This window comes from Prorops nasuta, unplaced genomic scaffold (assembly GCF_024137725.1).
Source record: "Prorops nasuta isolate Cenicafe-Biocafe unplaced genomic scaffold, Cenicafe_Pnas_1.2 PNAS00027, whole genome shotgun sequence".
Taxonomy (NCBI): domain Eukaryota; kingdom Metazoa; phylum Arthropoda; class Insecta; order Hymenoptera; family Bethylidae; genus Prorops; species Prorops nasuta.
The window spans coordinates 2480589-2504990 of record NW_027116824.1 but is presented as its reverse complement, the minus strand read 5'-3'; the positions used below and the strand labels follow the sequence as shown (position 1 = coordinate 2504990).

Sequence of the window (24402 nt, the reverse complement as noted above, 5' to 3'; positions counted from 1 at the left end):
GGCGAGAAATTCACTCGGTCGGTACGTGATGGAAAATTTCGCGGTAAAAACATCCAAGATCGAAGAGGCGCGCGTTCGCTTATCGTTCTAGCAGGCTCCAACCAAATCGCCAGCTCCAATATACCAATACAACTAAATTTTCCAAATACTTTGCCACTCTACCGTGTCCTCGTAAACATTTTTCAAATGACCCACTATAAAACGCTACTACTTTTTGTCCGAGCAAACGATATTCTAACTATATCGTAAACACAAAATAATTTGCGACAAACTGAAATTTTCAAATCGCCCTCCTCTCGGTTTATTGCATTACTATATATATAAGACAGAGTGAAAAAAGCGTAATCTTTTCTTCGACTAAATCGATAGGTGAAATTTTCTCTTTTGCGCGAAACGTCAATAGACGCGATATTTACTGTTTACTTAATTTTTTCCCCTCGACTACCCAGCATTATCGACGATTTTTTATTTGGCATTGGGGAGAATGGAGTTTAAATGGTAATTTTCGATGGTAAGAAAGGTTGGCGTACAAAGTGTAATACAATAAAATCGACGTAAAATGGGAAAAGGGTGGGGAAATGGTACATCGAAGCTTATAGGTTAGGCGTTAAAGTGCGCATACTTTAAGCGGAGTGTGTACGCTTGGCTGGGGGAGTTTCGCTTTGGTGAAATCAACCGGGGTACCTTACGCGCGGGCCCTTCGAATTTACGATTCGCCTTTTTGGTATTAAAGCCTTTAGCCTTTATCCCCGAGCCGCCAAGGACAGCGACAACGTAGAATCCTGCCGTCGCTTTTGCCGTCCTGCAAATCTCGCGTCGAACGACTTTTTCCAATTACTCGTCGCGACCGACGAAAAAAGCTTTCGCTATCGCAGATTATACCGTACAGTATAAATAAATAGTATATAGCTACGAATGCTCGCTGCGACCTACACTTGAGATAAAGGACTATCTTAATGCGAGAAATGAAAATATCCACCGTATCTCGACTCGCCCTTTTTTTTCGAGGATCCCGATAGGAGGATCGACGATCGATCATCCATTATTCGCAAATAATCGACGATATAGGCGGATATCTCGAAGGGGATTTTGCGCGGGAAAGGGTTATTTGGGCGCTGCGAGATAAGTTGAGGTTAGGTTGGGTAGCTCGCTTGCTCACGCGCAATGGTTTTCGGGGTGGGAAGCGAATGAAGGGAGGGGGGAAGGTCATAGTTCTTTGTGAGTTGCGCGGGCGCAAGTTGACGTCCTTGCCAGGCTCAGATTCGAAATGCCGTCGCACATTAGCGAGGGCGTGGTAGCCCGTTGTACTGTCTCGTCGTGTTCCTTGTCTCCTCGTTCGCGAGGATAGCAACCTCGTTATAATTGCTCCCCGGAGCAGACCAGTCGTCGTCCGCACTCCGCACCCGCGTGCCACCTCTCTCGCCTCGCTCTTTTTCGCTATATACAAGCGCGCACCTACCGATTGACGTCATCGGCCGGTACAAACCTCCCAAACCCATTTTGCTGCCCCTTCTCCAATCCGTAATCTCATTGGTCCGTGGACACCGCTCCAATCCTCCGCCACTTCAAACAAACTCTCTTAAAACGGAGAAATTTTTAGACGTCATTTTTCGTCCACTAAACGAGTTTCGATTGAAAAAGTAAGAACTGATTTTATCGAATAATTAATTATTCCTATAGCGAGAAAACAAGAGACAGGGAAAATGAGGGGGCAAAGTGGCCTTTCTCGTTTTCCAAGAATCTCGAGGGATCTTTGCTCCCTGATCCCCTTTGTCCTCTGCTGCCTTACAAAAGCTGATCTGAGACCAATTAGCGTACGTCCATTATAAACTCTTACCTCTCTTCCTTTAAATTCTCAAGTAAGCAAACAATTTTTCAATTTCAAGATTTCTAGCCAAACACGAGGTAATCGTCTCTCTCCGGATTAAGAGCTTATTTTTCGGGCAGAATGAAAACTCCAATTTAACTTGAAGAGAAAATGTCATTTGGCGAGAATCTCTCTTTTGTAAGAATATAATTGCGTACATGGGCAGCCATCATCGGGTATCTATACCGACTCGTATATATTTATTTGCTAGACCCGCGTGAGCTACTAAATCTCAAGAGTTAGAAAACTGGCAATATGGCAGCGTGCAATTAGAATCGATTACCAAACTGTTTTTGATCGTGGCGTTTTTCAGGCGTGTCTTGACCTTCGACACGAGTTGCTGACCTCAGCTAGGCAGCTGTGAAAGTTGCGGTAGGTCACTGCGCTCTTTCCTCCTGGCGGAAAGTCAACGTAACTCTCCATCACGACTTGGAGAAGTAAAATAGTAAAATCTGTGCGAGAGTACTTTAAAGTACTGTAAATTTACGAAAAAGTGAGAAGCCAAAAGAATACAGCAATGAGAGAGACATATAGTGCTTCTTTCATATGTTTACTCCATAAGAGAAAAATGACTTTGCATACAGCTTTATTGATTCACGCCAATGAAATCATCATCACTCTGACATCATATCTGACCGTAAGAGAATAGTTTTTAGGGAGGAGCATGTTTTCTGAGAAAAATATTTTAACGTAATAATTACACCAATCGGACTTGTCTATCCGTCACATAGAAAATCAAGTTTTGCAATATTATAGACATGACTCTTTCCAGCGTCGTAGTGATCTTCTAAGAGTTAACACAAACCGTGAGCAAAAAGAGCAAAATTCAGTTGGTTTTTGGAAGTTTTGCAGAATAGTATATATGCTATGGGAGACCAAATTGATAGTCCCGGTCAACCAGGAATCTAAGATCAGGATCGATCGAAAATCAGGTCCATTAATCACGGAGCGGACGACCAATGGCGCACGTGGGTGGCCAGTGTTGACGCAAATCGCGCAGATTTTCGAAAGGCGATCCCGAGACGATTGCGGCTGGAAAGTGAACGCGCCGCGAACCATAATTGCTTATTGTCTAGAACGAGGAAAATTCCTTGAGAAATACCGATAACGCACGCTCCTTCAACGATACATGGCCTCACTTGCCATTGTCCGCCATTTTTTCTCCCCTTACCACCAACCCCTTCTCTCGGTACCATTATTGCTATTTATACGTATCACAACAATCGAATCGCTAAAGCAGATCACATGGTATATATATATATATACATATACCGATCAAGCCTCGCCATCTTGTCATTTGTATCGGGTACCATTGGACGATTGGATTAAAACAATGTGGGGAAAAAAGTGAAATTACGTCATGAATGTTTTGGTATTTTGGAAATGGATAGAAAAAAATATTGAAATGAGAAAATAATGAAGCGATCGAGCATGGTGCAATAAAGCAATAATAGTTTTTGAGGTTAGATATAAGAGTGAGTATAATGGAGCGGAGTTGGAAGAATTCTCGCACGTGTGTAGGCGGCTTCGATAACAAACAAGTAGGCTTGTCGATCGGTGCGGCGAGTTTGCAGACGGCGATTGTGAGAAATTGCTAGACGGGAGCGACTGGACTCACGTAATCTCGCTTTTCTCTCTCTCTCTCTCTCTCTCTGTTCTTCTTCTCTGGTTCACCCTTCCTCCCCTTTCCCTCCAATTCCATATTCTCGCTGATGGAATAGGCGCCGCAGCACGCGAGAGATCCGATAGCCTCTCGCGCGTATAGAACGGACAATATTTTTCAAGGTACGCGACGCGTTAATTTTCTCCTCGAAGGACGAGGTGAATTATCGGAAACAGCATTGAGCGTAATTAATGCTTCTGCTACGCATCCAACGCTTTTCCGCCCGCGGTGATTTCCACTCGGCTCGCCTCGCGCGTACTCTGCTATTATAATACCGCGCCTATTGTCTTTTCCATACAAAACGGAATTGCTAGGAAGAGGAGAAAAATTTAAACAAATAACAGATCTCGCCTTAGAGAATTAATAAATAGCGAAGAACAATGACGGAGATTGCGAAACCAGTCTCGGAGGCGATATATTTGATGGATATTTCTTCTGTTTATTGAATAAACACGAGCCGTCCTGAAGAACGAGCGCGCGGCCTATCGGTCAAGCTTGGAATTAGTTTTCTGAAGAAAAGTCGGAGAGGGGGGAGGTGAGGTTAGGTCATAAAGTAGCGAGACGAAGGTTGGAATGAATTTCGTAGACAAACCGTGTGTTTCGGACTGCGCAAGTTGAAATTTACAGCGGCCATTACGCCATATTCTTTGTCTTGTCGCTCAAGCTTGGGCCTCTCCGCGTGCTTGCGTTACCGGTGAGCGCGCGCGCGCCCGCGCGTTACGGCGTTAACCCGCGGATCCTGCCTGCAGATGCGCTTCTCAGCTTCTCGTCGAGGGATTCGACGACCCCTTTTCTCGCAAAGAATGCGTCAGCTCCAAACCGAGAGAATTTCGAAGTAATTGAGATTCCACCACACGCGATACGCCGCCGCTGCTCTCTTCCACTCCTGCAGCGCGTACCTTGATGCAAGAGATGCAAGATCAATCGGCCTCTAACCTAACCTAATCCGACCTATCCCTTACCCACGCTATCCATTATACTTATCGACAGTTGAAACTTATTTTTCCGATACTATACGCTTTGCAACTTCTATACGGAACGATTCCAAGGGTTTAATTCATTTGTTACATCCCTCACTGCGGTCGATTGCTGCTGAATAAGCTTCGTGAGAGGCACAACAATTTTCCGACGGCGAATGATTTTCAGAAATGACCGCTACAACCTTTCCTCGTTGTTCCATATATTTTCTTTCTATACAATTTATTTAATGGAAAATTTCGCAGTTACGTCGAATTTCTTTTCTAGCCTATTAGCCTTCCACATTTTAAAATTACACGAAATTATCGCTACACGAATTTTAAGCAATTTATTCGATCAACTTTCGAGTTTGTTTGTAAACACGATAAAGACGAAGAGAAATATTGATCGGTCCACAAGATTCCAGCGTTTCATCCTCGATCCACATATTTCATTAGGCTCCAGCTCTTACTTTCACCCGGCCGATTTTTTCCCCCGTCTCTCGTGTAAAGCGAGAAATTCTCCCGTGACATCGTCTGTGAAACGGCGCATTTCAGAAATGTCGGACCACCGTTATATCACGATAAACACTAACGAATCCATTAAGGCCCGCGCAAGTAATTACGGTTAACGTTGTGTGACGTTCGACGGATAAACCGTAAGAAGGCCATAAATTGGAAAAAATTCTATAATTTCGGTTCACAGACTCGGGTAGAAAATAAAATTTATACGTGCGCGTTACGGAGCAGACAAATAAGAAAGCATTCAAGAACAGGCATTTGATCCAATTTGTATCGCCGCACTTTCACAAAGCAACTCGAGCTTCGCTTCGATTAAAGATGCTAATTAAATCCCATTAGCGATACAACGCTACCGAATTTATTCAATTTAAGCCATTCCTTCGTAAATCATACGCGTCTTATCTTCCTTAAGGATCGTTAATATTAAATCCCGATTTATCTCGCCAATTAAATCTTACAGTTTGATCAATAAGCTCGACCGATTCGAAAAATCCATATAGCTTGGAGGGAATTCGTAATAAACTCAGTAGGCTCATTGTCGACAAGAAGGGTGCAAATTAGACATTTCCCATAGAAAGACTGCAACTCGTAGTTCTCTCAAGGACAACTACTTCCTTTACTCCAGTCTCAACAATGCAATCCACAATGGTCTGCAGGTCGTGAATTTGGCAGCGTTCCAAGAAACGTGTAACAGCAGAGGAAAGTGTTAAAGATGCAGGAGTTGAGGTTATGACTGCGCGAGACTTGCACGGATCATGTGCGCCAGGCGCGTGGACGTTTATCGTTCTGGTACAGAAGATAGTGGGCCAATAGGCGCAAGCCTCGACCCAGCAAGTTCGACAAAGAAAAAAAAGAAGCGTATAGGAGTTGGATATAGACGCGTGCGAGTGCAAAGTTTTGGATTCTTACGATCGGATAGAAGTATTTACAAGTTGGAGAAAAATACGCGACTCTGTCGAGTAGAGAGCAGCAGCGCCCCAGGAGTCGCTCGAAGAAGCAACGAGCAACTGCGTTTCTTTGGTACGTGACTTTACCGTTAACCATGTTGAATCGCGCTGCTGTTTCTGCCGAGTCGCCTACATACGAGGAGCCACCGAGTCTCCGTAACACACAACACACAGCCTTAATGGACGAGTTTCCACCTCCCCCCCCCCCCCCTCCCCATATCCATCCCCAATCGCCTACCGACCGTCTCTTCCTCTGCTATTTTAACAGTAGAGGGGGGAATGATCCGCGTCGCAATTAATTCGACATTCGTACTTGTTTGTTCGCGATATACGAAATCATTCACAATATTCGTGACCGGTTATCGATCATTGAACAATTAATCGGCTATTGGTCGAAGCCGAGAAGAAGCGAGTCGTTGGTTCTGGGGGGAAATTTTGAAGGAATTGATGCGCGTACATGTTTGTTCCGGTGCAGAATGAAAAGGATCGTTGACTGGAGAAAATGATATTTGTCGGTAAAGCGGAAGTGGGTGGAGGAAAAAAGGAAATAGGAAAATAGCGCGATTCTCTGGTCGGATGCGCGGGCAGCTCGTCTGGCGGGTGCAGTTTACCGTTTTACGAGTGGTCCCCACCGGTTAGCACCTTCCTCTACACCCTGTTATCTCGGCGGCACCCGATAAGTCAAGCGACTTTATTGCCGTCGCCGGCGTTCTCTCTGCATCTCCTCCTCCCCTCCCCCCTCTACAGGTTCCAGGAGAGGCAACCGAACGGTAATTCGAGACGATTCGGAAAAACAGCGCGGACGCGTTGAGATGGAGCATGATTTTTTGCGAGTGACTTTAATGAATTAACAGAGAGACCGAACCACCTCGGGATGAAATAGCCCCCCGAGGATAGCCTCTCCAATCCAATTACCGCCAAATATTTCGACAACCATAATCACCGCGTTAACATACCTTCCTTTTTTTCCACCTTCATATTTACCCCCCCCCCCCCCCCTCTCTCTCTCTCTCTCTCTCTATTAGCTCGTCGATAATGTCATCTTTTAAGGCTCTCATCGTTTTTATCATTACCACGATAATGATTATTGTTATTATTATTATGATAATTATTATAATTCTTCCGTTTCGAGCACACATACGCCGCACTTACCAAGGCTGGCATTTATTAATTCGTAATTTGTCCATTATCGTTTCCTGCGCAATAGCGATATAGAAGTCTCGGTGTATTTCTCAAGATCGTTCCGCACTTTATTTATCTCACATGTGTCCACTGATAATGTTATTCTTTTGGCCTAACTGTAAAATATATGCATGTATTTGTATAGGTAAACCTTTGGCATTGTTGTTTGGTTACACAGTCGCAGCCCATTAATTTGAGGGAATTTGTTCGAGCGGCGCGAGCGATCTCGTTTGTGGATTTGCCACGACAGGATTTATTTATGGCGATACGTAGAAACCTTACGGATAGAATATTTGTAAATCAAGATACAAAAGCAATTGGAATCTGGTTGCTCCTTATTGGAAAGGAATTATCCACGGTTTGTGATAGAGAGCGGGGGGAGGGGGAGGGACGTAGTATATATTCTAGTATAAAATAATTATAGCATGCGGACAAACCAGAATAAGCGGCTGTGGGCAATTAAAGTACAGTTAAAAATACAATTATACGCGCAGTGTAACGATTTATCAGGTTGGAGTTGTACAAAGTAACACTTGCATTCATAAATAGGAAGATTTTATATCGATCTCTCGGAGGAACCAGTGGATCTTAGAAAGGAAAGTTTATTGGTGGCTGATTGACATTAATGATCCTACTTGGAACTGCCGTTTCGCGCGCCAAGCTGTGAAAAGTACCGATCGATCGGGCTTTGCAGCAGCACGTGCTCGATGTAATGGAAACGCCGTTTGGTAATGGCTGAATTACCGCTCACGATTGGGAAGGGAGGGGAGCGGGAAAATACACACATGGAAATAGAAAGGAGTAGAAGTAAGATAATGCAGGCAGTGAGAGAGAAAGAGACGTGGAAGGAAAAAAAAGAAAAAGAAAAAAGAGAGACGTATGAGTCCCGAAGAACTGGAAGTTTCATTTGAATAGAATAGCTCGATACTGATTTACGATATCCAACCCTCTCACCATTCGTGACCGCAGTTTTCCATCTTATTTTTCTACTCGCAGTCTCTCGGTTCGTTTCTTTCTCAAACCTTTTTTCTTTTACTTTTTATCCACACTCGATCATGCGCCATTACTGCCCTCTAGCGGCTGCCTGAAATCGACTCTTGTCTCTTCTTCAAATTCTCCCACCGTCATGTTTTCGACCCTTCCTATATAGAGAGTCCATTATACAAAAGAAACATACGTTCTCCAAGCAAATTCTGCCAGATATCGTCGCGAATACGTCACTGCTCCCCTTCGATCTCTCACTCTGGACACTATTAATCACGTGATACGTCCGTGGAACTTGACCTCTTTGAAAATTCAGAGTCGAATGGCGCTGGTAAATTTTAGCGAGAAAGAAAATGTCTTTGGAAAATAACAACAATTACTGTTTTCTAAGAAAATAAATTACAGTCGGTTTATGCCGGAGCATAAAGTAAATATAGTTAGTAATAATGAAGAATGCATGCGCATATAGGAAGAGTTGAAAGAAAGTGAATCGGAATTGGTAGTATAGTTTTCGCGCGGTTAAGGGGAGGTGGAGAACGGACAAAGGGGAAAAAGGACGAAATGGAGAGTGTTGCGGGGAGGGGATGGAATGAGTACATTATGTAGGGACCACACGGCGTACGGGTGGCTGCATAACGCGAGAACGAGAGTGCGCGTATCTGCTCTGGATATACACAGGAGGTTCCGAGAACGAGGGGCCATTACCGGTGCTCGGGCCACATACTGATATCTCAATACAAACCCTTAGTTTGAATCCATTATAATACCGGGACCAGTCTCGTCGTGCTGCCCGCTGCCCCGTGTGCAACGCCAATGTTTATAGCGGGATTCCTCCATTGGTACTCGGAACTAGGGACCGAGTCGACGTAGACCCGAAGTCGAAGCCGAAGCCAAAGCTTTCTTTCAACCACGCTTGTCAACTCTGCACCCATACGATACTTATGAATTATTTACATCCACTCGTGTCTCATCCTCCGACTCTCGCTCCATCCAGCAAAATTAATCCATGCCCTCTATTCGTTTTTCCTTCGATGCTCGCTTTACCTTCGGCTCGAATCTCTTATTCTCATTCCCCCATCCTATACTTTTTACTAGGAAATACACTCGGCCGCAGCATCAACGAGTTTGCCAGCTTCACAGCGAGACGAAACGAACATTTTTGACCTTGCCAAAGGAGAGAGAGAGAGAGAGAGAGAGAGAGAAGTCAAACATTCTCAGCTGCCGAGAATTCTTCTCTTTTTTTCACACACTTTATTATCAACGAGTTTGCAAGGCCATGAATTTCTCGAGATTACATTTATTGACTACATTGCTCATGAGAATGCAATACGCGTGTGCGCTTGAGCGTGCGCGCTGGCTTTGATATAACGGTCTGTGTTTTGTAAGGTCTTTCACAATGCTGGTGGACCGATAGCGAGAGTATAACGATTAAAGTGCCACTTGGAAGATATTTGTCGCTACGCGGGCGCGCGCGCCAAAGGCACGCCCTGCGGAGGAGGCAATGTCTTTTCTTTCTTCTACGAGATCGCGACTGCTACACTTCGCCCACCCTATAGCTCCATCCCTTTTGCTCTTTGCAGAATAGCTAATACCAAAACCTCCAATCGACACCCACGCGCGAAATTCGGTTTTTCACGCGCGAAATGACATCTTTACCACGGCCGATCCTATATAGGTATATGCTATCCCTTGTCCAACATTGTACAAATTTTTGCACCGTTCGTATAACGAAAAAAAAAAATCTTTTGTCGATACTGACACCAAGATCGCGCTTAAATCAACGTGGAAAAACTGCATTTTACAGCTCTCCCATTCTGAAACTTGGTCTATTCTCCATTTTACAGCACCATTGCGTATTTTATACGAGCAGCCGTGGAAAAATGGTTCGGATCTCATTTGGCTGGTTCCGCTGGCTGAAATTTATCTCTTTCTTCACTTCGCCGTGGAATCTTTCAATTTTCATCCACTCGAATCTTCGCGCGAAAAACATTTTTCCTTCGTAAATTTTGTTTTGCCTCGGAAGTGTCCATCCACTCCTCTGCAACGTATATTTGCGCGCGCGTGTGTGGGAGAAGTTATGCTCCTCCCACGCGATTAAAGTTTTCTCTTCTGCTTTGGGGAATTGTGTTTAGAGTCCAAGTGCGATCCGACCGTCGCTGCGCGGAATTTTACAGAGTTTTCCATTGGCGTTAAACGTTTTTGCCGCGATTAAGGCAAATCCTCAAAGTCTAGAGATATTCTTACAACTTTCCTAGAGTCGAAAATGGCACACAACTGCACCGCGAGACTTTCTCTTTGTTCATTCATACTTTCTTTTAGCTTTGCGTTTGTCAGTTATAACTCGTCTTCTCGAATACCATAGATATAAATATACAGGGTGTCATTCGAATACCGTCTATATATTAAGATCATACCAATGATGAGCGACAGAAGCCAATTAAGAGTGTATAGAGTAAAATTTATTTGTTTTTCTAAATAATCCAAAACTATTGTATCGATGAAAATCCAGTAGGAGTATGGTGTTATATATATATATATATATATGGTTTGATTAAATTTTTCGAAAGATCGCTTATTCCTCCGTCGATATAGGAATTTTGTTGGAACATTCCAGAAATTCCTGTCTTTCCTCGATTCCCAGAGACAACGACTATATGCCAAAGCATTATTTCGATTAGCGATGACTCGTGACAAATATTCCTCGATCTTTCAACCGAGCTATTTTCATCAATTACGATTCAAGATACTACTACATAAATATGTATTTACCTTATCGACAAAAAAATCTCTTAATTAATCGAATTATCGTTCCTCATTATTCTCTTCGTCCTTATAACAAATATTACCAAGACTCTTCCACTTGTGCGTGAGTAAAAACTAAAGAAATACGCTGGGACGAATAAAGTATTCGAGTAATAAAATTGTATACGTGTGTTCAGATTTAACGAAAATGTTAATTACAGAGTTGTACGATGAGGGGGTAGGAGGTTGGAGGGGGAAATGGAGCAAGCAAGTGACGAATTTGCATTTGTGTATGTCGCGGTAATAACCGCTGGGAGGAATTAAAAGAAGGATCGTTGAATTATTGAATATTTTGAATTCGTTTCAGGGATTTTCTGCATATCGCCCCTCTCTCGGACTTGGGCCAATCTCTGCTCAATCTTCCCGCATTGGCCGTATGCGAACTGCGAATAGCACGGTGTGTTTCGCTGAATTAAACATAAGTCAGCGAGTATAAAATATGCCGTGAACGTTACCCGGCTGAAAAATAAAACGCGGACCCGTACGTGTACGTGCCACGTGCACGCAGGGCGAGTGCGTTGAGTTTTCGATTCTCGCATCTCTCTCGGCTTTCTCGCTTCGCGAGCGAGGCGTCTCGAGGAGAAGAGGGGAAAAGAGCGAAAAATAGAGAAAGAGGAAAAGAAGAGATCACGCGGTGCTTATATATGCCTCTTCAGCTTAATTCAATTTAAATTTAGGAGCGCCGTGCGCGAATCTTGCAGCTCAAATGAATATCAAGCACGATATACAGTTAGATTAAATCATTTTCATCGCTAAATCCACTTAACATATATTTCAACGTTTTTTCTTCCTTTTCCCTCCTTCGTTTTCTCTCCTCTTACCTACATCTCGGTGACTTACTCTCGCGCTCTAATCAAGTTTCAGGTTAGAATTTATTTTCGTTAAATCTCTATAGCCATGCACACATATGTATAGTTTATCCCCTTGATATTAATAAATGTCACTGTTTCTTTCTTAGACTTTTTATATGTTACGAATTCCGAATCCCTCCAATCGCACACGCACACAGAGGCAAGCAATATGGCGGCCGGGAAGAGATCGAGGAACGTTCTCCATTCAAGGTCCAGTTTTCTTCGAGCGTCTAACGTGCGCTGCCAGCCAATAATTAGCGGCAGTAAATTATCGCGAATGCGAAAGATCTTGCGGGGAGTCCGTTAATTTTCTCGTTTATCGCCTCATCGATTGACAATCGTTGCTGCTAATTCCCAATCACCATTAACGAGGCTCGCTAAAATGCTAGCGTTTATTAATCCGACCCGTTTGGTATCCGCGAAGCTTTTCATCTCAACGGTTCGGACGCGAGAGGTATACTGCAGTACCGTTAGTGCGTTTACACCGTGATTAAAATAGAAACAAATAGCGGGAAAACAATCGGAAGATTTTCTATCGACATAACCTCAAATATCTTAATAGCAATTTTCGAGCTTTTACTGCTGCAGCCTCTTGAGAAATCCCGTTAATCCTGCAGACATTTGTCAGCTTGCGTACTCCAATCCGAATTCTCGTGGATCAAACTGAAGCTGAAAAATGTTTCTATCTCGAATTCGTATTGTGTATGACGAAGCGAGTGCAAGGTAATTTAGCGTTTAATCTGGTTTTAATCCTCGACCAACGGGATGAATTATAAAGGTAACGGTGAGGCGGAGGCGAGGCGAGGCGAGGCATTTGAGAGAAAATTCAGAAAATGCGTGTAACGGGGAAAGGAAGTGGATGGCGCTGAAGATACGAGAGAAATAAAAGAAATATGGCGGATCGAGCGGGGAACGATAATGGCGGATTTCTAGCGTTATTTGCATATCGCGCCACCTGATGACCGCTCGTTACGAATAATTCCCGGATGGCTAGTAGAAATTGAACAGGGACACGTGCTCGCGTGTTGTTTTAATTACGACGCTTGCATGCGGGTCGCTTTAATTAATCACTGATGGCTGAGCAAGAAAAAGAAAGAGAGAGAGAGAGAGATAACTGAGCGAATCCCAGGATTAGCGGTCGCTCTACGGAACTAATTGTGTATATTGCAGAAAAATATTAGCCACGTCCAATAAACATTAACATTCTCCGATAAATATGCCGAGTGCACACTCGACGCTCCATCTAATTAATGTAAAAATAATAAACACGTATTCACATACGAGTGGTTCATTGATATAATAATCCAACAACGCCACTCTTCGCGTTTATCCACTATTTTTTAAGATATCGATAACGGAAAGAAAGATTTCTATACGCACGTGTTGTTTTATGGCAAGGTAACAGCTGTTACTAAATGTTTTAATCCGGCGTTTAAAGCGAACAAGTGGGCCGTTTGAGGAGCGCCAATTGTAAGGATTGCCAGGTGAGCAGGAGGCATTAATTCTCCTTGGCTTGAATTGTAGCATGAGGTGCAATGCAGGGTATGGGGGAGGGGTGAGGATTGGAGGAGAGTATCGGCTCGTTTCGCAATCCCGGCGGCAGCGGCGGTTTATTTAACGCGTCGAGCGCAATTTATCGTGCCGCTCTGGAAATCGCGAGTAGCGCGAAACCAACTCGGCACGACTTACACGCTCGGAGAACAAGCGAGAAGCGCCGGCGATGCCTAATGGCGTCCACTTTACCGCTTTCCGCGTGTCACGCCGATTTATGGGCCAGCCCTACGAGCATCCTTCCATCTCACTTTACTCTCTCAGACATCATTCTCTCCCAACGAAACTCATTTCTCACCTGCATTCGAGTAAAACGCTCCGTTTTCTCCCTTTCACCCAAACATTACCCCCCCCCCCCTCTCCTCTCACTCTCTCTCTCTCTCTCTCTCTCTCTCTCTCTCTCTCTCTCTCTCTCTCTCTCTCTCTCTCTCTCTCTCTCTCTCTCTCTCTCTCATTTAACGCAACTATCCTTCTATCTCTCCTCGACTCTCTTCCGCAACGACTTTATTTCCAATTTCAATATCTTCAAAATATCATTTTGTTATCCATGTGCCACGAAAGGTTTCGCACACAGCGTTAGCCTGTTTAACCGGTAGTTTATTATTATACTTTCATGTCCAATTTACTTTTTAACACTAATAAAGTAATTTTTGCCAATATAACAAAGTCGTCTTATTTAGGACACTTTTCGGATGGGGCTTTTAACCCATTAGTCGCTTATAATTCTCTTTAGCTGCGCAGACGTCGATTTTTCTCCTTTTTTTGTCCGATCATTGTATCTCTTTCCACTTTAACGCAGTTCTCTCATTATTCTCTCTCCCTCTCCCTCTCCCTCTCTTTCCGATATGGGCTACACTCAAGCATCTATCCTGCTCTAACGAAGATATAATTTCCTTGAATTCCCTTCCTCGTTCCGGCGCGATATACGTCAGTCCATGAAGCAAATTGCTCAATCCAATACCAATAATTTAATGTGTCTGTATACTAGATTTAGTTCCTTTTCTACTTGGCTGAATCGTTTGCCCATGGTTCGATCCACGTACGCGCGTCGCTCCAACTTTTCTACCGCAACGATTTTTTGCTCAGCGTTAACGCGTCGAAAAGCCAAGTGGTACGAGCGCGTTACTGATCAGACGTAATTTCAGAGGGATATGATAGAAGATTTTTCATCGTTTTTTACAAACGGCAATATTTCTCACGATGCAGAAACGCAAAGTGGACAAATTGCAGTTGGTGGGTGACACGTATGCGTTGCAATACAACGAAAGACGCTGCTGTATACGTTGGAACAGGTGAATCGCCGCCAATACGTTCCCCCCTCTAGCCTTTCGCTCGGAGAACGAGCTGACACTTTCAAGGTCGGCCACTTCGGGTTTTCCAAATCGCCGTGGCACATGACAGGCAACTTCCTACATTCCTCCTCGTTGCTCCTTTGGTGAGAGGATCGAGCAAGAGAGTGGGGAACAGACGGGCAAGAAGCGAGAGCAGTGGGGATAATCCAGAGGGAAAGAGCGAGATGCAAAGACGGAAATATAAAAATACACGAGAGAAAACTGGAAATACGATTGTACAATAGCTTAGAAAAACTTTAATTATCCTTCTTCGCAAATTGCTGCTGTATTTTTTTTTCTTTTTAGTGGAAATATCTTTTCGAGTCGAATAGAGAAAAGCGTTAATTACGAATAATTATTGAATAGATCGATGCTTCGTTGGGGTGGAGAAAGAAGTGAAAAGAAAATCGAGATTGCTTTTGTCTTGGCGATGCGTGAACTGGTCAACCGGAGAGTGGGGAAGGGGTATTAATCCGATACCGAATACTCGCATGGTTGACCTTGTTTCCCGTGCGAGATATACATGCGAGAGCAATATTAATTTCAAGTTTATTCCTTCGCAATTAGCCGGGCGCATTAATGGAAGCATGGAAACCATTTTAATATCTCTCGATGGAAAGATTAAAATTTCGTTTCTTTTCTTGTACACATATATTTCACCATTTAACGATTCTCGTAATCGTCTTTGTGTCCGCAGTAAAATCGTTATGATTTTTTGTCGAATTTTATCGCTTCATCTCGTCTACCAGTGTTATAAACTTTTTTCTACGGTCGTTCTTAAAAAGCAATTTGAGATGTATAGAGGAGGCACTCGACTCGGAGCCACGTGCGATCTTGTAACTTTTGCTCTTTCACTACGCGCTAATAGATCAATCGACCGTTAATCATACGATTCGAGATAAAAATCTGCGAATTTTCGCTTATTAGGCATTCATAGGTTTCCTCTTTATCTCGCCGCATCAGTTGGTACATTGTGCAAGAGACACGGGTCTGTTTGATAATTAAGGTTAACTTGACGTCATTCGATTCGCGTGCGATGCGCCATCTTTCAGATTTCTTCTTCAACATCCACCCCCCCCCCCCCTCCATTATTCTTTACTACGACTATCACCGTGTCAATATTATTTCTTCAATTAACTTGTCAACCAAAACAGTCTGATTTAAAAAAAAAAAAAAAAAAAAAAACAGAGTGGAAGGATTCAGAATTCAAGGGGAACCACGAGAGGTTAACAATGTCTTTAATCAACCAGTTAACACAAATATCGCAAAATAGAAATGAGTCGAAATTACGCAATCAGCCGTACATATTATCATCGTAAAACCGGATGCGGTCACAAGGAGTCGACAGAAATCGATCGTGAATAGAGATACATCAGTTTGAACTATTCCAGTTTGGACATTTCGCTCTGTTATTTTTGTCAGCCACTCCTATACGTGTCGTCCAGTTATTTGCTTTTTTTATCTACGATTAATTATCGTGGAGGAGAAAAAAAATTAACTCAAAAATTGAATCGAGCGATATATACAAGTCGATCGCGTATCGCTGTATCGATCGACGGAGTAGGAGAAATAAAAGTTGGAGGGAGGAGATGAAAGAGAGAGAGAGAGAGAGAGAGAGAGAGGGGGGGGGGATGTGGAGTAAAAATCCTTCGACGGCACGGACTTTATTCCGGGCGGTGGTTGATTAAAATATCGACGTAAAAAATCTCATAGGGAGAGCGGAGAAGAGGATGCTGAAAGAAAGGGCAGAGAGAAAAGTTGTCCCCGCCCCCCTTAGACGGGGAGTGGGAGATAGGGGGATGCAAGGGCAAGGCGTTATCAGCATTCCCGTGTATATATATGAACAATAGAAAGGAAGCATCGTGCTCTGTTAGTTCGTGTGGGAACAATCGAAGTCGATACGATCGAAGCCTCGTTCGATTCCTCGGAATACGCTGGTCCGACTCGAAATCGAACTTGGCCTGGATTCGAAAGGGCATCCGGATAAGATCGACCCTAAGGATCCCTTCGCGGAATTGAATCGTTCGATTATGCGGCTCCAGCTTTACCCTCCACAGGAAAACGAAGGATTCGCAGGCTTTTTTCGAAACCGTGCGTCGCTTCAGCCATTCGCATTTTGGACCAATGGGCGTGGTCATTTGTAGAAAAAAGCTTGAGTGACGACCTGCAGCTACACGCGTCATTTATTAAAATTCGCGAATCGAGTGACCAACTTTGCTGAATGTAAATAGTCGTTCAATCCGTCTGGCAAAAATTGGCCGATGTATCAATGATGCGAGTAGAATTAGCCGACTATAATTTTATCATCTGTACGATAGGATTTGAATGTCTAGAGATAGGAATGGGATAGAGAAAGAGAGAATAAGAATAGAATATTGCGAGAGAGTGAGAGATATCAAGGGTAAGAACGGAGGAAGAGGAAAGGCTGAGACTGTAAGGAGCGGGTATAGGACAAATAAATAGGGAGCCGCGATAGCGTAAATAGTAACGTGATACTGCATAATAGGACATAAAACGGCGCGTGTATCAAACGGCAAAGAGCTGCTTTTGTCCGCTGTTGGCTAGTTGAGAAAGGAGTAGGAGGGGAGGGGGGGGGGTGCATTGTTATCAAATATTTCGCTACCACTAGTCGCGCGTCCCTTCGTTCCAAAGCAAACTATAAATCTTGCGATATTCGATGTTGGAAAATGGAGAAATCGAAGGAATGTTCGACTCATATCGAAAAATCATAAATTTGTGCCTTTTCCATAATCTCTGCGTTTCTCGTTGATTTTTCCTTCTTTTGAATGATTTTACATGTAGCATGCGTATGCAACACGAAAATCACAAAGTAAAAGTGGACCTCCGGCTGCACGGACGGGTTCTCCGTGAAAAGGAGGGAAGTACGTGGGCGGAAATAGAACATTTGTAAGAAATGAAAGCTCGAGAGTTTAAGCAGCGATAAAGTCGCGATGCTATTGTTATTGCACTTGCCATTCTTGGACACGCAACACGGGATGCGTAGGACGTTATAAGCGTCGATCGATAAATTATCGCAAAAATCCAACTCGATTCCCTTTTAAACTCTCGCAGCTAGAGCTTCCATTTAAATTTGCCAACTCTCCATATATTATTCGTATAGCCATTCAAAAGTAGGCTGATCCTTTATTTGCCGCAGAGTAGCAATTTTTCAATTCCCCAAATAAATCTCCCTGTATTTTTCGATTTCCTATGACAATAATTAATGGTAATCACAGTCGTTATAAAAAATCAGTATATCGACTGTCTTTTATATTTCCCTCATTTCTCACGGAAAAAATTGGAAGGGAAAGGGATTTGCACGAGTCAGGAAGTGAAAATTTGACATTTCTCGACGATTAATCTCTCGGTCAGAGAGCGAAGGAGAATCTTTCGTAGCACACGATGCGAGTCATGTCGACTCACGGAGCAGATTCGTCCTTGTCACTGAAGATTCTTGGCATGGGAGGAGACGAGAGCGTGGAAATGGATGAATATTGGTGAGAGGGGGAGGGAGAGGCGTGGGTGGAGAGAAAAACGCATTTGTAGAGGTCGAGAGATGTTTAGTAACGGGTAAACAAGATGGATACACGCAGATATTATGAGACAACTGTCGTACGTACAGATCGAGAGATAAATGGATCAGATATCTCTATAGTTCTGTTTTTTTTTTTCTTTTCTCATTTTCAATTTATCGATAAAGAGAAAGAACGATCTCTTCCTTTGGTATAGACGACGATCATTCACCGTTCTATGAACACAAGTTAACCGATTAAACGATGGTTCTCCTGTGCGGAAATAATTTTTCTTGTATTTTCTGTCAATCAATGATTATTTTATACTTTAATTTGTGGTTTGTCCATCGTTTGATGGGCCCGAGTGGCTGGTCAATAGATAAGATTTTGGTATACTCAAAATATTGAATGAAAGGGGAAAATGTAAACTTTCACCGAGAAACAATTTTAAGATAGCCTTAAAAATTGTCTAACGAAATACTACAAAATAAATGTATATAATTCAGCAATGACCAGCAAAAATTACTAATCCTAGAACTCTTTCCTATTTCAATGACGTCAGATTTTATTTCACATGCTTATTAGAGTCAATGAACTCTCAGAGTCAGAATTCACGTACGTTTGGAATTTTGATGTGCCAGGCGAATGAAAAAGCTTGAATTATAAAGGCGATAGAGAATTTTAGGCTTTTTTTTTTAAAGAATTTTAGTTAAAGTTGCAGCAATAAGTCCTTGATTCGTCCGCTTGTAATTTGCGAGGTCAGCGAACTCGAAAACTTTCGAGCGTTACTGGCCATAGGTTCGATGTTCGCGCGTACCAGATTTTTATTGTCCTATTGTAACAAGTTCCGGTATAAGATTCGTTTGAATCAAACTGAATTTTCTAAATTGGAGTCATTTCGGCTCTCAAGCTATTTGGCACTGCGAGTGATACTCTCGGACTTTTTAACTTTCTCTGAGACGAAATTGGACAAATTAGAACATTTCAGGCTGTTTGACCCAGAGTGGCGAGACGACAGTTTGATGCTCGTGTGAAAGAATTGTCTGTTGGGCCATTGTAACATATACTCCAAATACTAGAGTCAATCGAGTCAAACAAATTTTCCGGATTAGAATCATACAAAGTGTAATTTTGCATTACAAGCGAATCTTTTGGATTTTTTTGACCTCTCGATGTGACGAAATCTGGCGAATTGAGAGATCGTAGGCTATCTTGACCTAGGGTCGCGAGACCCTGACCAGCAGTGTCAGCTGGAATGGCCATAGTCCGAAAATGTAATTATTACAAAACTGAGATAAATTAATCGCTGCGAAAGTAAACGTAGTTTTACCTCTCTCGATAAGGTCGATAATAGACTATGCTATCGTGTAACCCCTCGAGATAAAAGTATTTTTTTAACAGTCATTAAAATTAGCTGGAGCATCAAATTGTTATTTTCAAGTTTCTTTGATTCCCTCACTACTGTTCTTTCGTCTTGCATCAATCGAGCTGCTCTTGCTCTTAAGAAGTGTTTAAAAAATCAAAGAATCATCCAAAGAGAGTGTTAATCCTTTTCTAAGAAACAGTAAAATTCAAATGAGATTAAAATTGAAAAATTATTCAGGAAATATTAACATTTTCTCTCAATAAACAATTTTTGAAGCAGTCGTTCCTAGACGAAGCGTGCGGCAAGTTTGAATGAGTCTGGAAATAAGTGATAAAAATTGTACACGTGAGTCAGATTATGTTTTCCCTTTTTACCATCAATAAGCTCCGAGATAAAAGTCTGGCGCAATAATCGAATCTCTTACGAAAGCAAATTGCACAATTTCGTTAAGCGTGCAGCTTAACGACTCTAAATCAACTTAATTATCCGAACGTGCACTGTGTACATTCAGAAATCACTATATAGATTCCATCGAATACCTGGTAAATTTTCTGTACTGAAAAATGAACGGTCGGTTGAACCGATAAATTAATACAATAGAATTGATAAAGGAGCAAAAACTCGAAATTTATTTCACAGCAAAGCTGTAACGAATTAATCCAATTAAATGTTAAGCAGGGGGAAGAATGGAGTTAGCGTATAAGAAATCCTCTATACTACATTTTTGCATTCCAATACGTGTATATTCACCACATAAGACGTGTGGGCATTTCCTGAGAAACGAGCGTGCTGCACTGTCTGGCCACGTCACTCGTATGACGTCAGAGACCAATCCTACCAGTCATAAAAAAAACCACGTGATACGTGGAATGAAAAAAAAGATGGTAGAAACTCGTATTGCAACTATCTCGCTTATTACCACTACAACGCAGCAACAGCTACTACTATTATTACTACTAAACAGACATTTATTATTCGCTTAATTGTTGCTTCTCGTTATCTTCAATCACTGCCAGCCGAGTAGCATCGTTCTATTATTAGATGTAATCTTCATTAACCTACTAAACAGCCAATAAACAAGCAACGCGCTTGCAGATCTCCGTAATATCACAAAAATATGCCATCGTCTCGAAATGCGTGCCGGTTGACTCGAAAAACTCGGCAAAAAATCTTTTTTGAAGCAATAAAAAAGAGAGAAACTTTTAAAGGAAAAAAATGCTTGCGGAGATAAAACGCACGTCGGGAATAGCATTATTGCGAATGATTCCAATCGGTATTATTGGATAAATGATCGAAGTATCATTACGATGATTGGACGAGATTGGCATGATGGATTCTTTGCTGGATCTCGAAATAAAATCTCTTAGCGGAGGGAGGGAGGGCGTGCACTTTTCGGTGGCGTGAATTGGAGTGTGTAGAGTAACCTCCAGGGTCCAGTCGCCGAAATTAATAATTCATACGCGAATGCTATCGGCGCGAGTCTTTCAGCGTTCTATACCAGAAGTGGCCCGTTACCTTCTTCTCTTCTCCTTGCGAAAATGCCGTTCGCCGATTCTATCAGCATAGATAAACACTCTCTTTCTCTTGGGAAGCATCATTGGGGACTTTCGTTCTCCAGCCTGGGTTAAATGGCTTGAATAAAGAGGGGGAACTACTAGAGAAATAAAATTGCAGGGGGAAGACTCGGAGAAGAAGAAACTGGAGAGAAATCGAGCTAATATAAGAGTAACAAAATTAAGACAATGTTGGAATTTAATAGTTTTTTCGTGAACTTTGAATATTTTTTTCTCGAGGTAAATTAAAGAAAGAGGGAAAATCAGAAGTAGAAAGTGTCAGGGAAATACGAAGGTGTAATATAGACTGACAATTTTTTATAAAATTATAAGAACAATGGTGGGCAATTTTGTGGTCCATGTCTATTGTTTTTACACCGTTAAATAAAATATAGGGAAAATTTGAACGAAAATTGAATGGAATTTATTAAAAAATAATAGTAACAAATTTTTGTCAGCACAAGTCGATTGAAGTGACTCGATGTGAATGGAATAAAGAGAGAGTGAGTGACTAGTAGAAAAGCAAAAAGTTGTAGAGAGAGGGAGAATTAAAAGAAGAAAAGGGTAGGGAGATATACAAAGGTAAGGTAGAGAGAAGAGTAAGAAAAAGATGACTAGCTTTTGTGTCTACTTCGCTATCTGGCGAGACCGATCGTTTTGCTGGGCGATGGTGGGGGATAAGAGTGGGGGTACAATATTGCACGCTTACCTATCCTACCTGTGTGTATGAGTGTAATCGTTTATTTCGCGTCGACCTTTGCGGGGCACTACGTCAAAATGTCAGACGCGACCCCGCCTGGCCAAGGAAAGATGCACTGGGAACGTTGTAATGGGCTTACAAAGCGTAACAAACTGATGCGAGGTCAAACACACGACGAGCCATAAACACACGACGAGATAAATGGCCTCTTAGGTCCACCTACCCCGGGGAAAGTGACCGGGACCCCCTTGGCTGGCGAAAAAAAAATGCTCACTTTATCGGTTATAAGCCTCCCCGATCAAGGAACGCCAATTAAATCCTGCGCGGATAATCTCGTCTGTAGCAGCGATATTCCTTAAGCAATATGAAACTGGTCCACGTTATATTCGTTTCTCGAGATCTCCCTGAGCTCCTCCCCGTGAAAAGCAGAGTAAATTTCGTCCGCGTCTCCTCAGGGTCCTCCTGGAATCCTCGGAGAATCATTTGGTTGCTATTGGGGGAGAATTCAATAAGTCGATGGTTTTTCGTGGTGTTTGAGCGTGAGATCGCCCCAAGGGTCGCGCGTGGAGCGTAACTGACGCGAGGTCAAACGCACGATGGGCAATAAACGCGGCCCAAGATAAACGGGCCCTTAGGTACGCCCGTGTCTGTCCATCCAGTCGAGCAACAGCCAGTGTAGAAAGTGTTTTCTCGTATAGAGAACTCGCCCTGGGCTTTGATCTATATAGCCATTTTATGCTCCACGCCGCCAACTCCCATCAAACACCCCTCCACTCCGTGGATACACTGTATAACGTAGAAATTCTTTCCACCATCGTATTTCATTTCCTTGCATATTTATCCCCGTTCACTCGCGAGACCGGCTCAACGCTATCTTGATGAAAGAAAAGAATCCTACGGCCGGCCCCGGTCGGAACCAGTAAGAAAGACACAGAGGGTCCTGCTTTTATAAACAATTATTAATACTTTATTGTTGAATTTTTCTTCCAGATGCCACAGACAGTGCCTTCGGCAGCCGGCTTCTCGCCATCCTTCGATTACAGCACGTTCCAATTCGATTTATCACTGCTCCCGGACGATTACGGGATCTCCACGGCTCAGAGTGCTCTTAAACCCACGCAGATCAAGCAGGAAGCTCGTTCACCGAGGCCAGGATCGCCCAGCGTTTACCCAAGTCCTCCTTATCCCGGAGGAACTCCAAACGAATTGCCCCTCTCGCCTAATTACTCGCTGGACGCTTCGCCAGGATACCCCACCAGTCCCTACTACGTTCCCAGAAGTCCTCAGAGTGCGCAATTCTACCCCACCAGTCCAAATCCGGAAACAAAACAGCCCGTCAAACGCGAAAAGAGCCTCGATCTTCTCGCCATACTCCAAGAATCCAGGTAATTTTTTTTTTCCTCCTACCTATACCGGATAGCTGTAGGAAGTATAGAGTTTTATGATCGAATGGAACCTGAAGAGAGATTTTCCGAATTTATTGCAGACTTTTGGCCGAGAGTCTCGGTTATAGGGAGGACTCGACGGACTGCACGGTTCCGTGCACTCCGCCCCGGACGGAGGAGGATATTTATAACAGTTTGGATGCGGATTTCTTCGGGAAGAAGGACGAATTGGGTGGTCAGGATCATCCTTTACTGAAGGACATTTTGTTCAAGGAGGAACCACGTTCGAATAGCAGTAATAATTCATCGACGTGCTCGTCGTCGTCCTCAACGGCTTCCTCGTCACCAGCACCATTGGAATTCGAAACTACGTCACCACTGAGGGAACTCCTCTTCAAGGGGGTCCGCAAGGACTATCCAGAGACAAGGAACCAAGCCCCGAAGACGGACAGGCCTCGGAGCGAGGGTACCGTTAATCCGCTGCAGAAGGAGGAAGAATTGTTCAAGGACAACCAAAAGAGCGATCATCAACTGTTGAGAGAGGTCTTGAGAGACACGAGTTTCCAGCGGAAGTACAATCTGCGTCCGGTTGACCTGGGAGGCGTTGGCACCGGATTCGTCGAGGACATGGAGTCCGGCGAGTGCGTCGGTGACCTGGCCAGGGAACAGATAGAGTCGGTTCTCAGCTTGGCCATTCAGCAACTCCAAAAGGACTTTGACAACACCTGTGTCGCCCTTGGCATTCATCCAGGTCGGTAAATATATATTATATACCGCTCACGATCCTAGATCCGACAGGAAGCCACGAGTTACGACCGATTTTTCCACTATTAAAATCAACAAATTCAATTTTCAATCCCAGCAACGCTATACACCGACTGAACGATGACAGAACAAAAAGAACAACAACGGTTGTTCAGTCACGATTAATCATAAACTCGGAAACAATTTGTTTCGCCCATTGTAACATTTGATAAATCGCTACTGATGCTACTCGGATAAATCGTCACCGATAACATCAGCTGAACGGAATCGCTGAAAATTCTCACGAGCGTTTGCTTTTTTCCTCTCGTACAAAATTCAAGCGACGAAGAATAGCGATTTCCCTAGGCGTAATTCCCCGTTAGACCTTCTTGCTACCTTGCCGCAGGCCAGCTATATAAACGACGCTTTTTAGATGATGTCACGTACGGAATAAGTTACAAAGTCATCAAGGCGTGCTTTCACGCG

At 43.2% G+C, this 24402-nt stretch overlaps 1 protein-coding gene across 1 annotated transcript in view; it reads left to right on the top strand.

The window, feature by feature from the left end:
• Positions 1-24402, top strand: part of Ets98B (DNA-binding protein Ets98B) — a 33917-nt gene that overhangs the window by 2191 nt on the left and 7324 nt on the right. The window contains exons 2-3 of the mRNA XM_066741882.1: positions 22778-23172; positions 23274-23923. Of these exons, the coding sequence (XP_066597979.1) occupies positions 22778-23172; positions 23274-23923 (1045 nt within the window). The remainder of the gene's footprint in view (positions 1-22777; positions 23173-23273; positions 23924-24402) is intronic.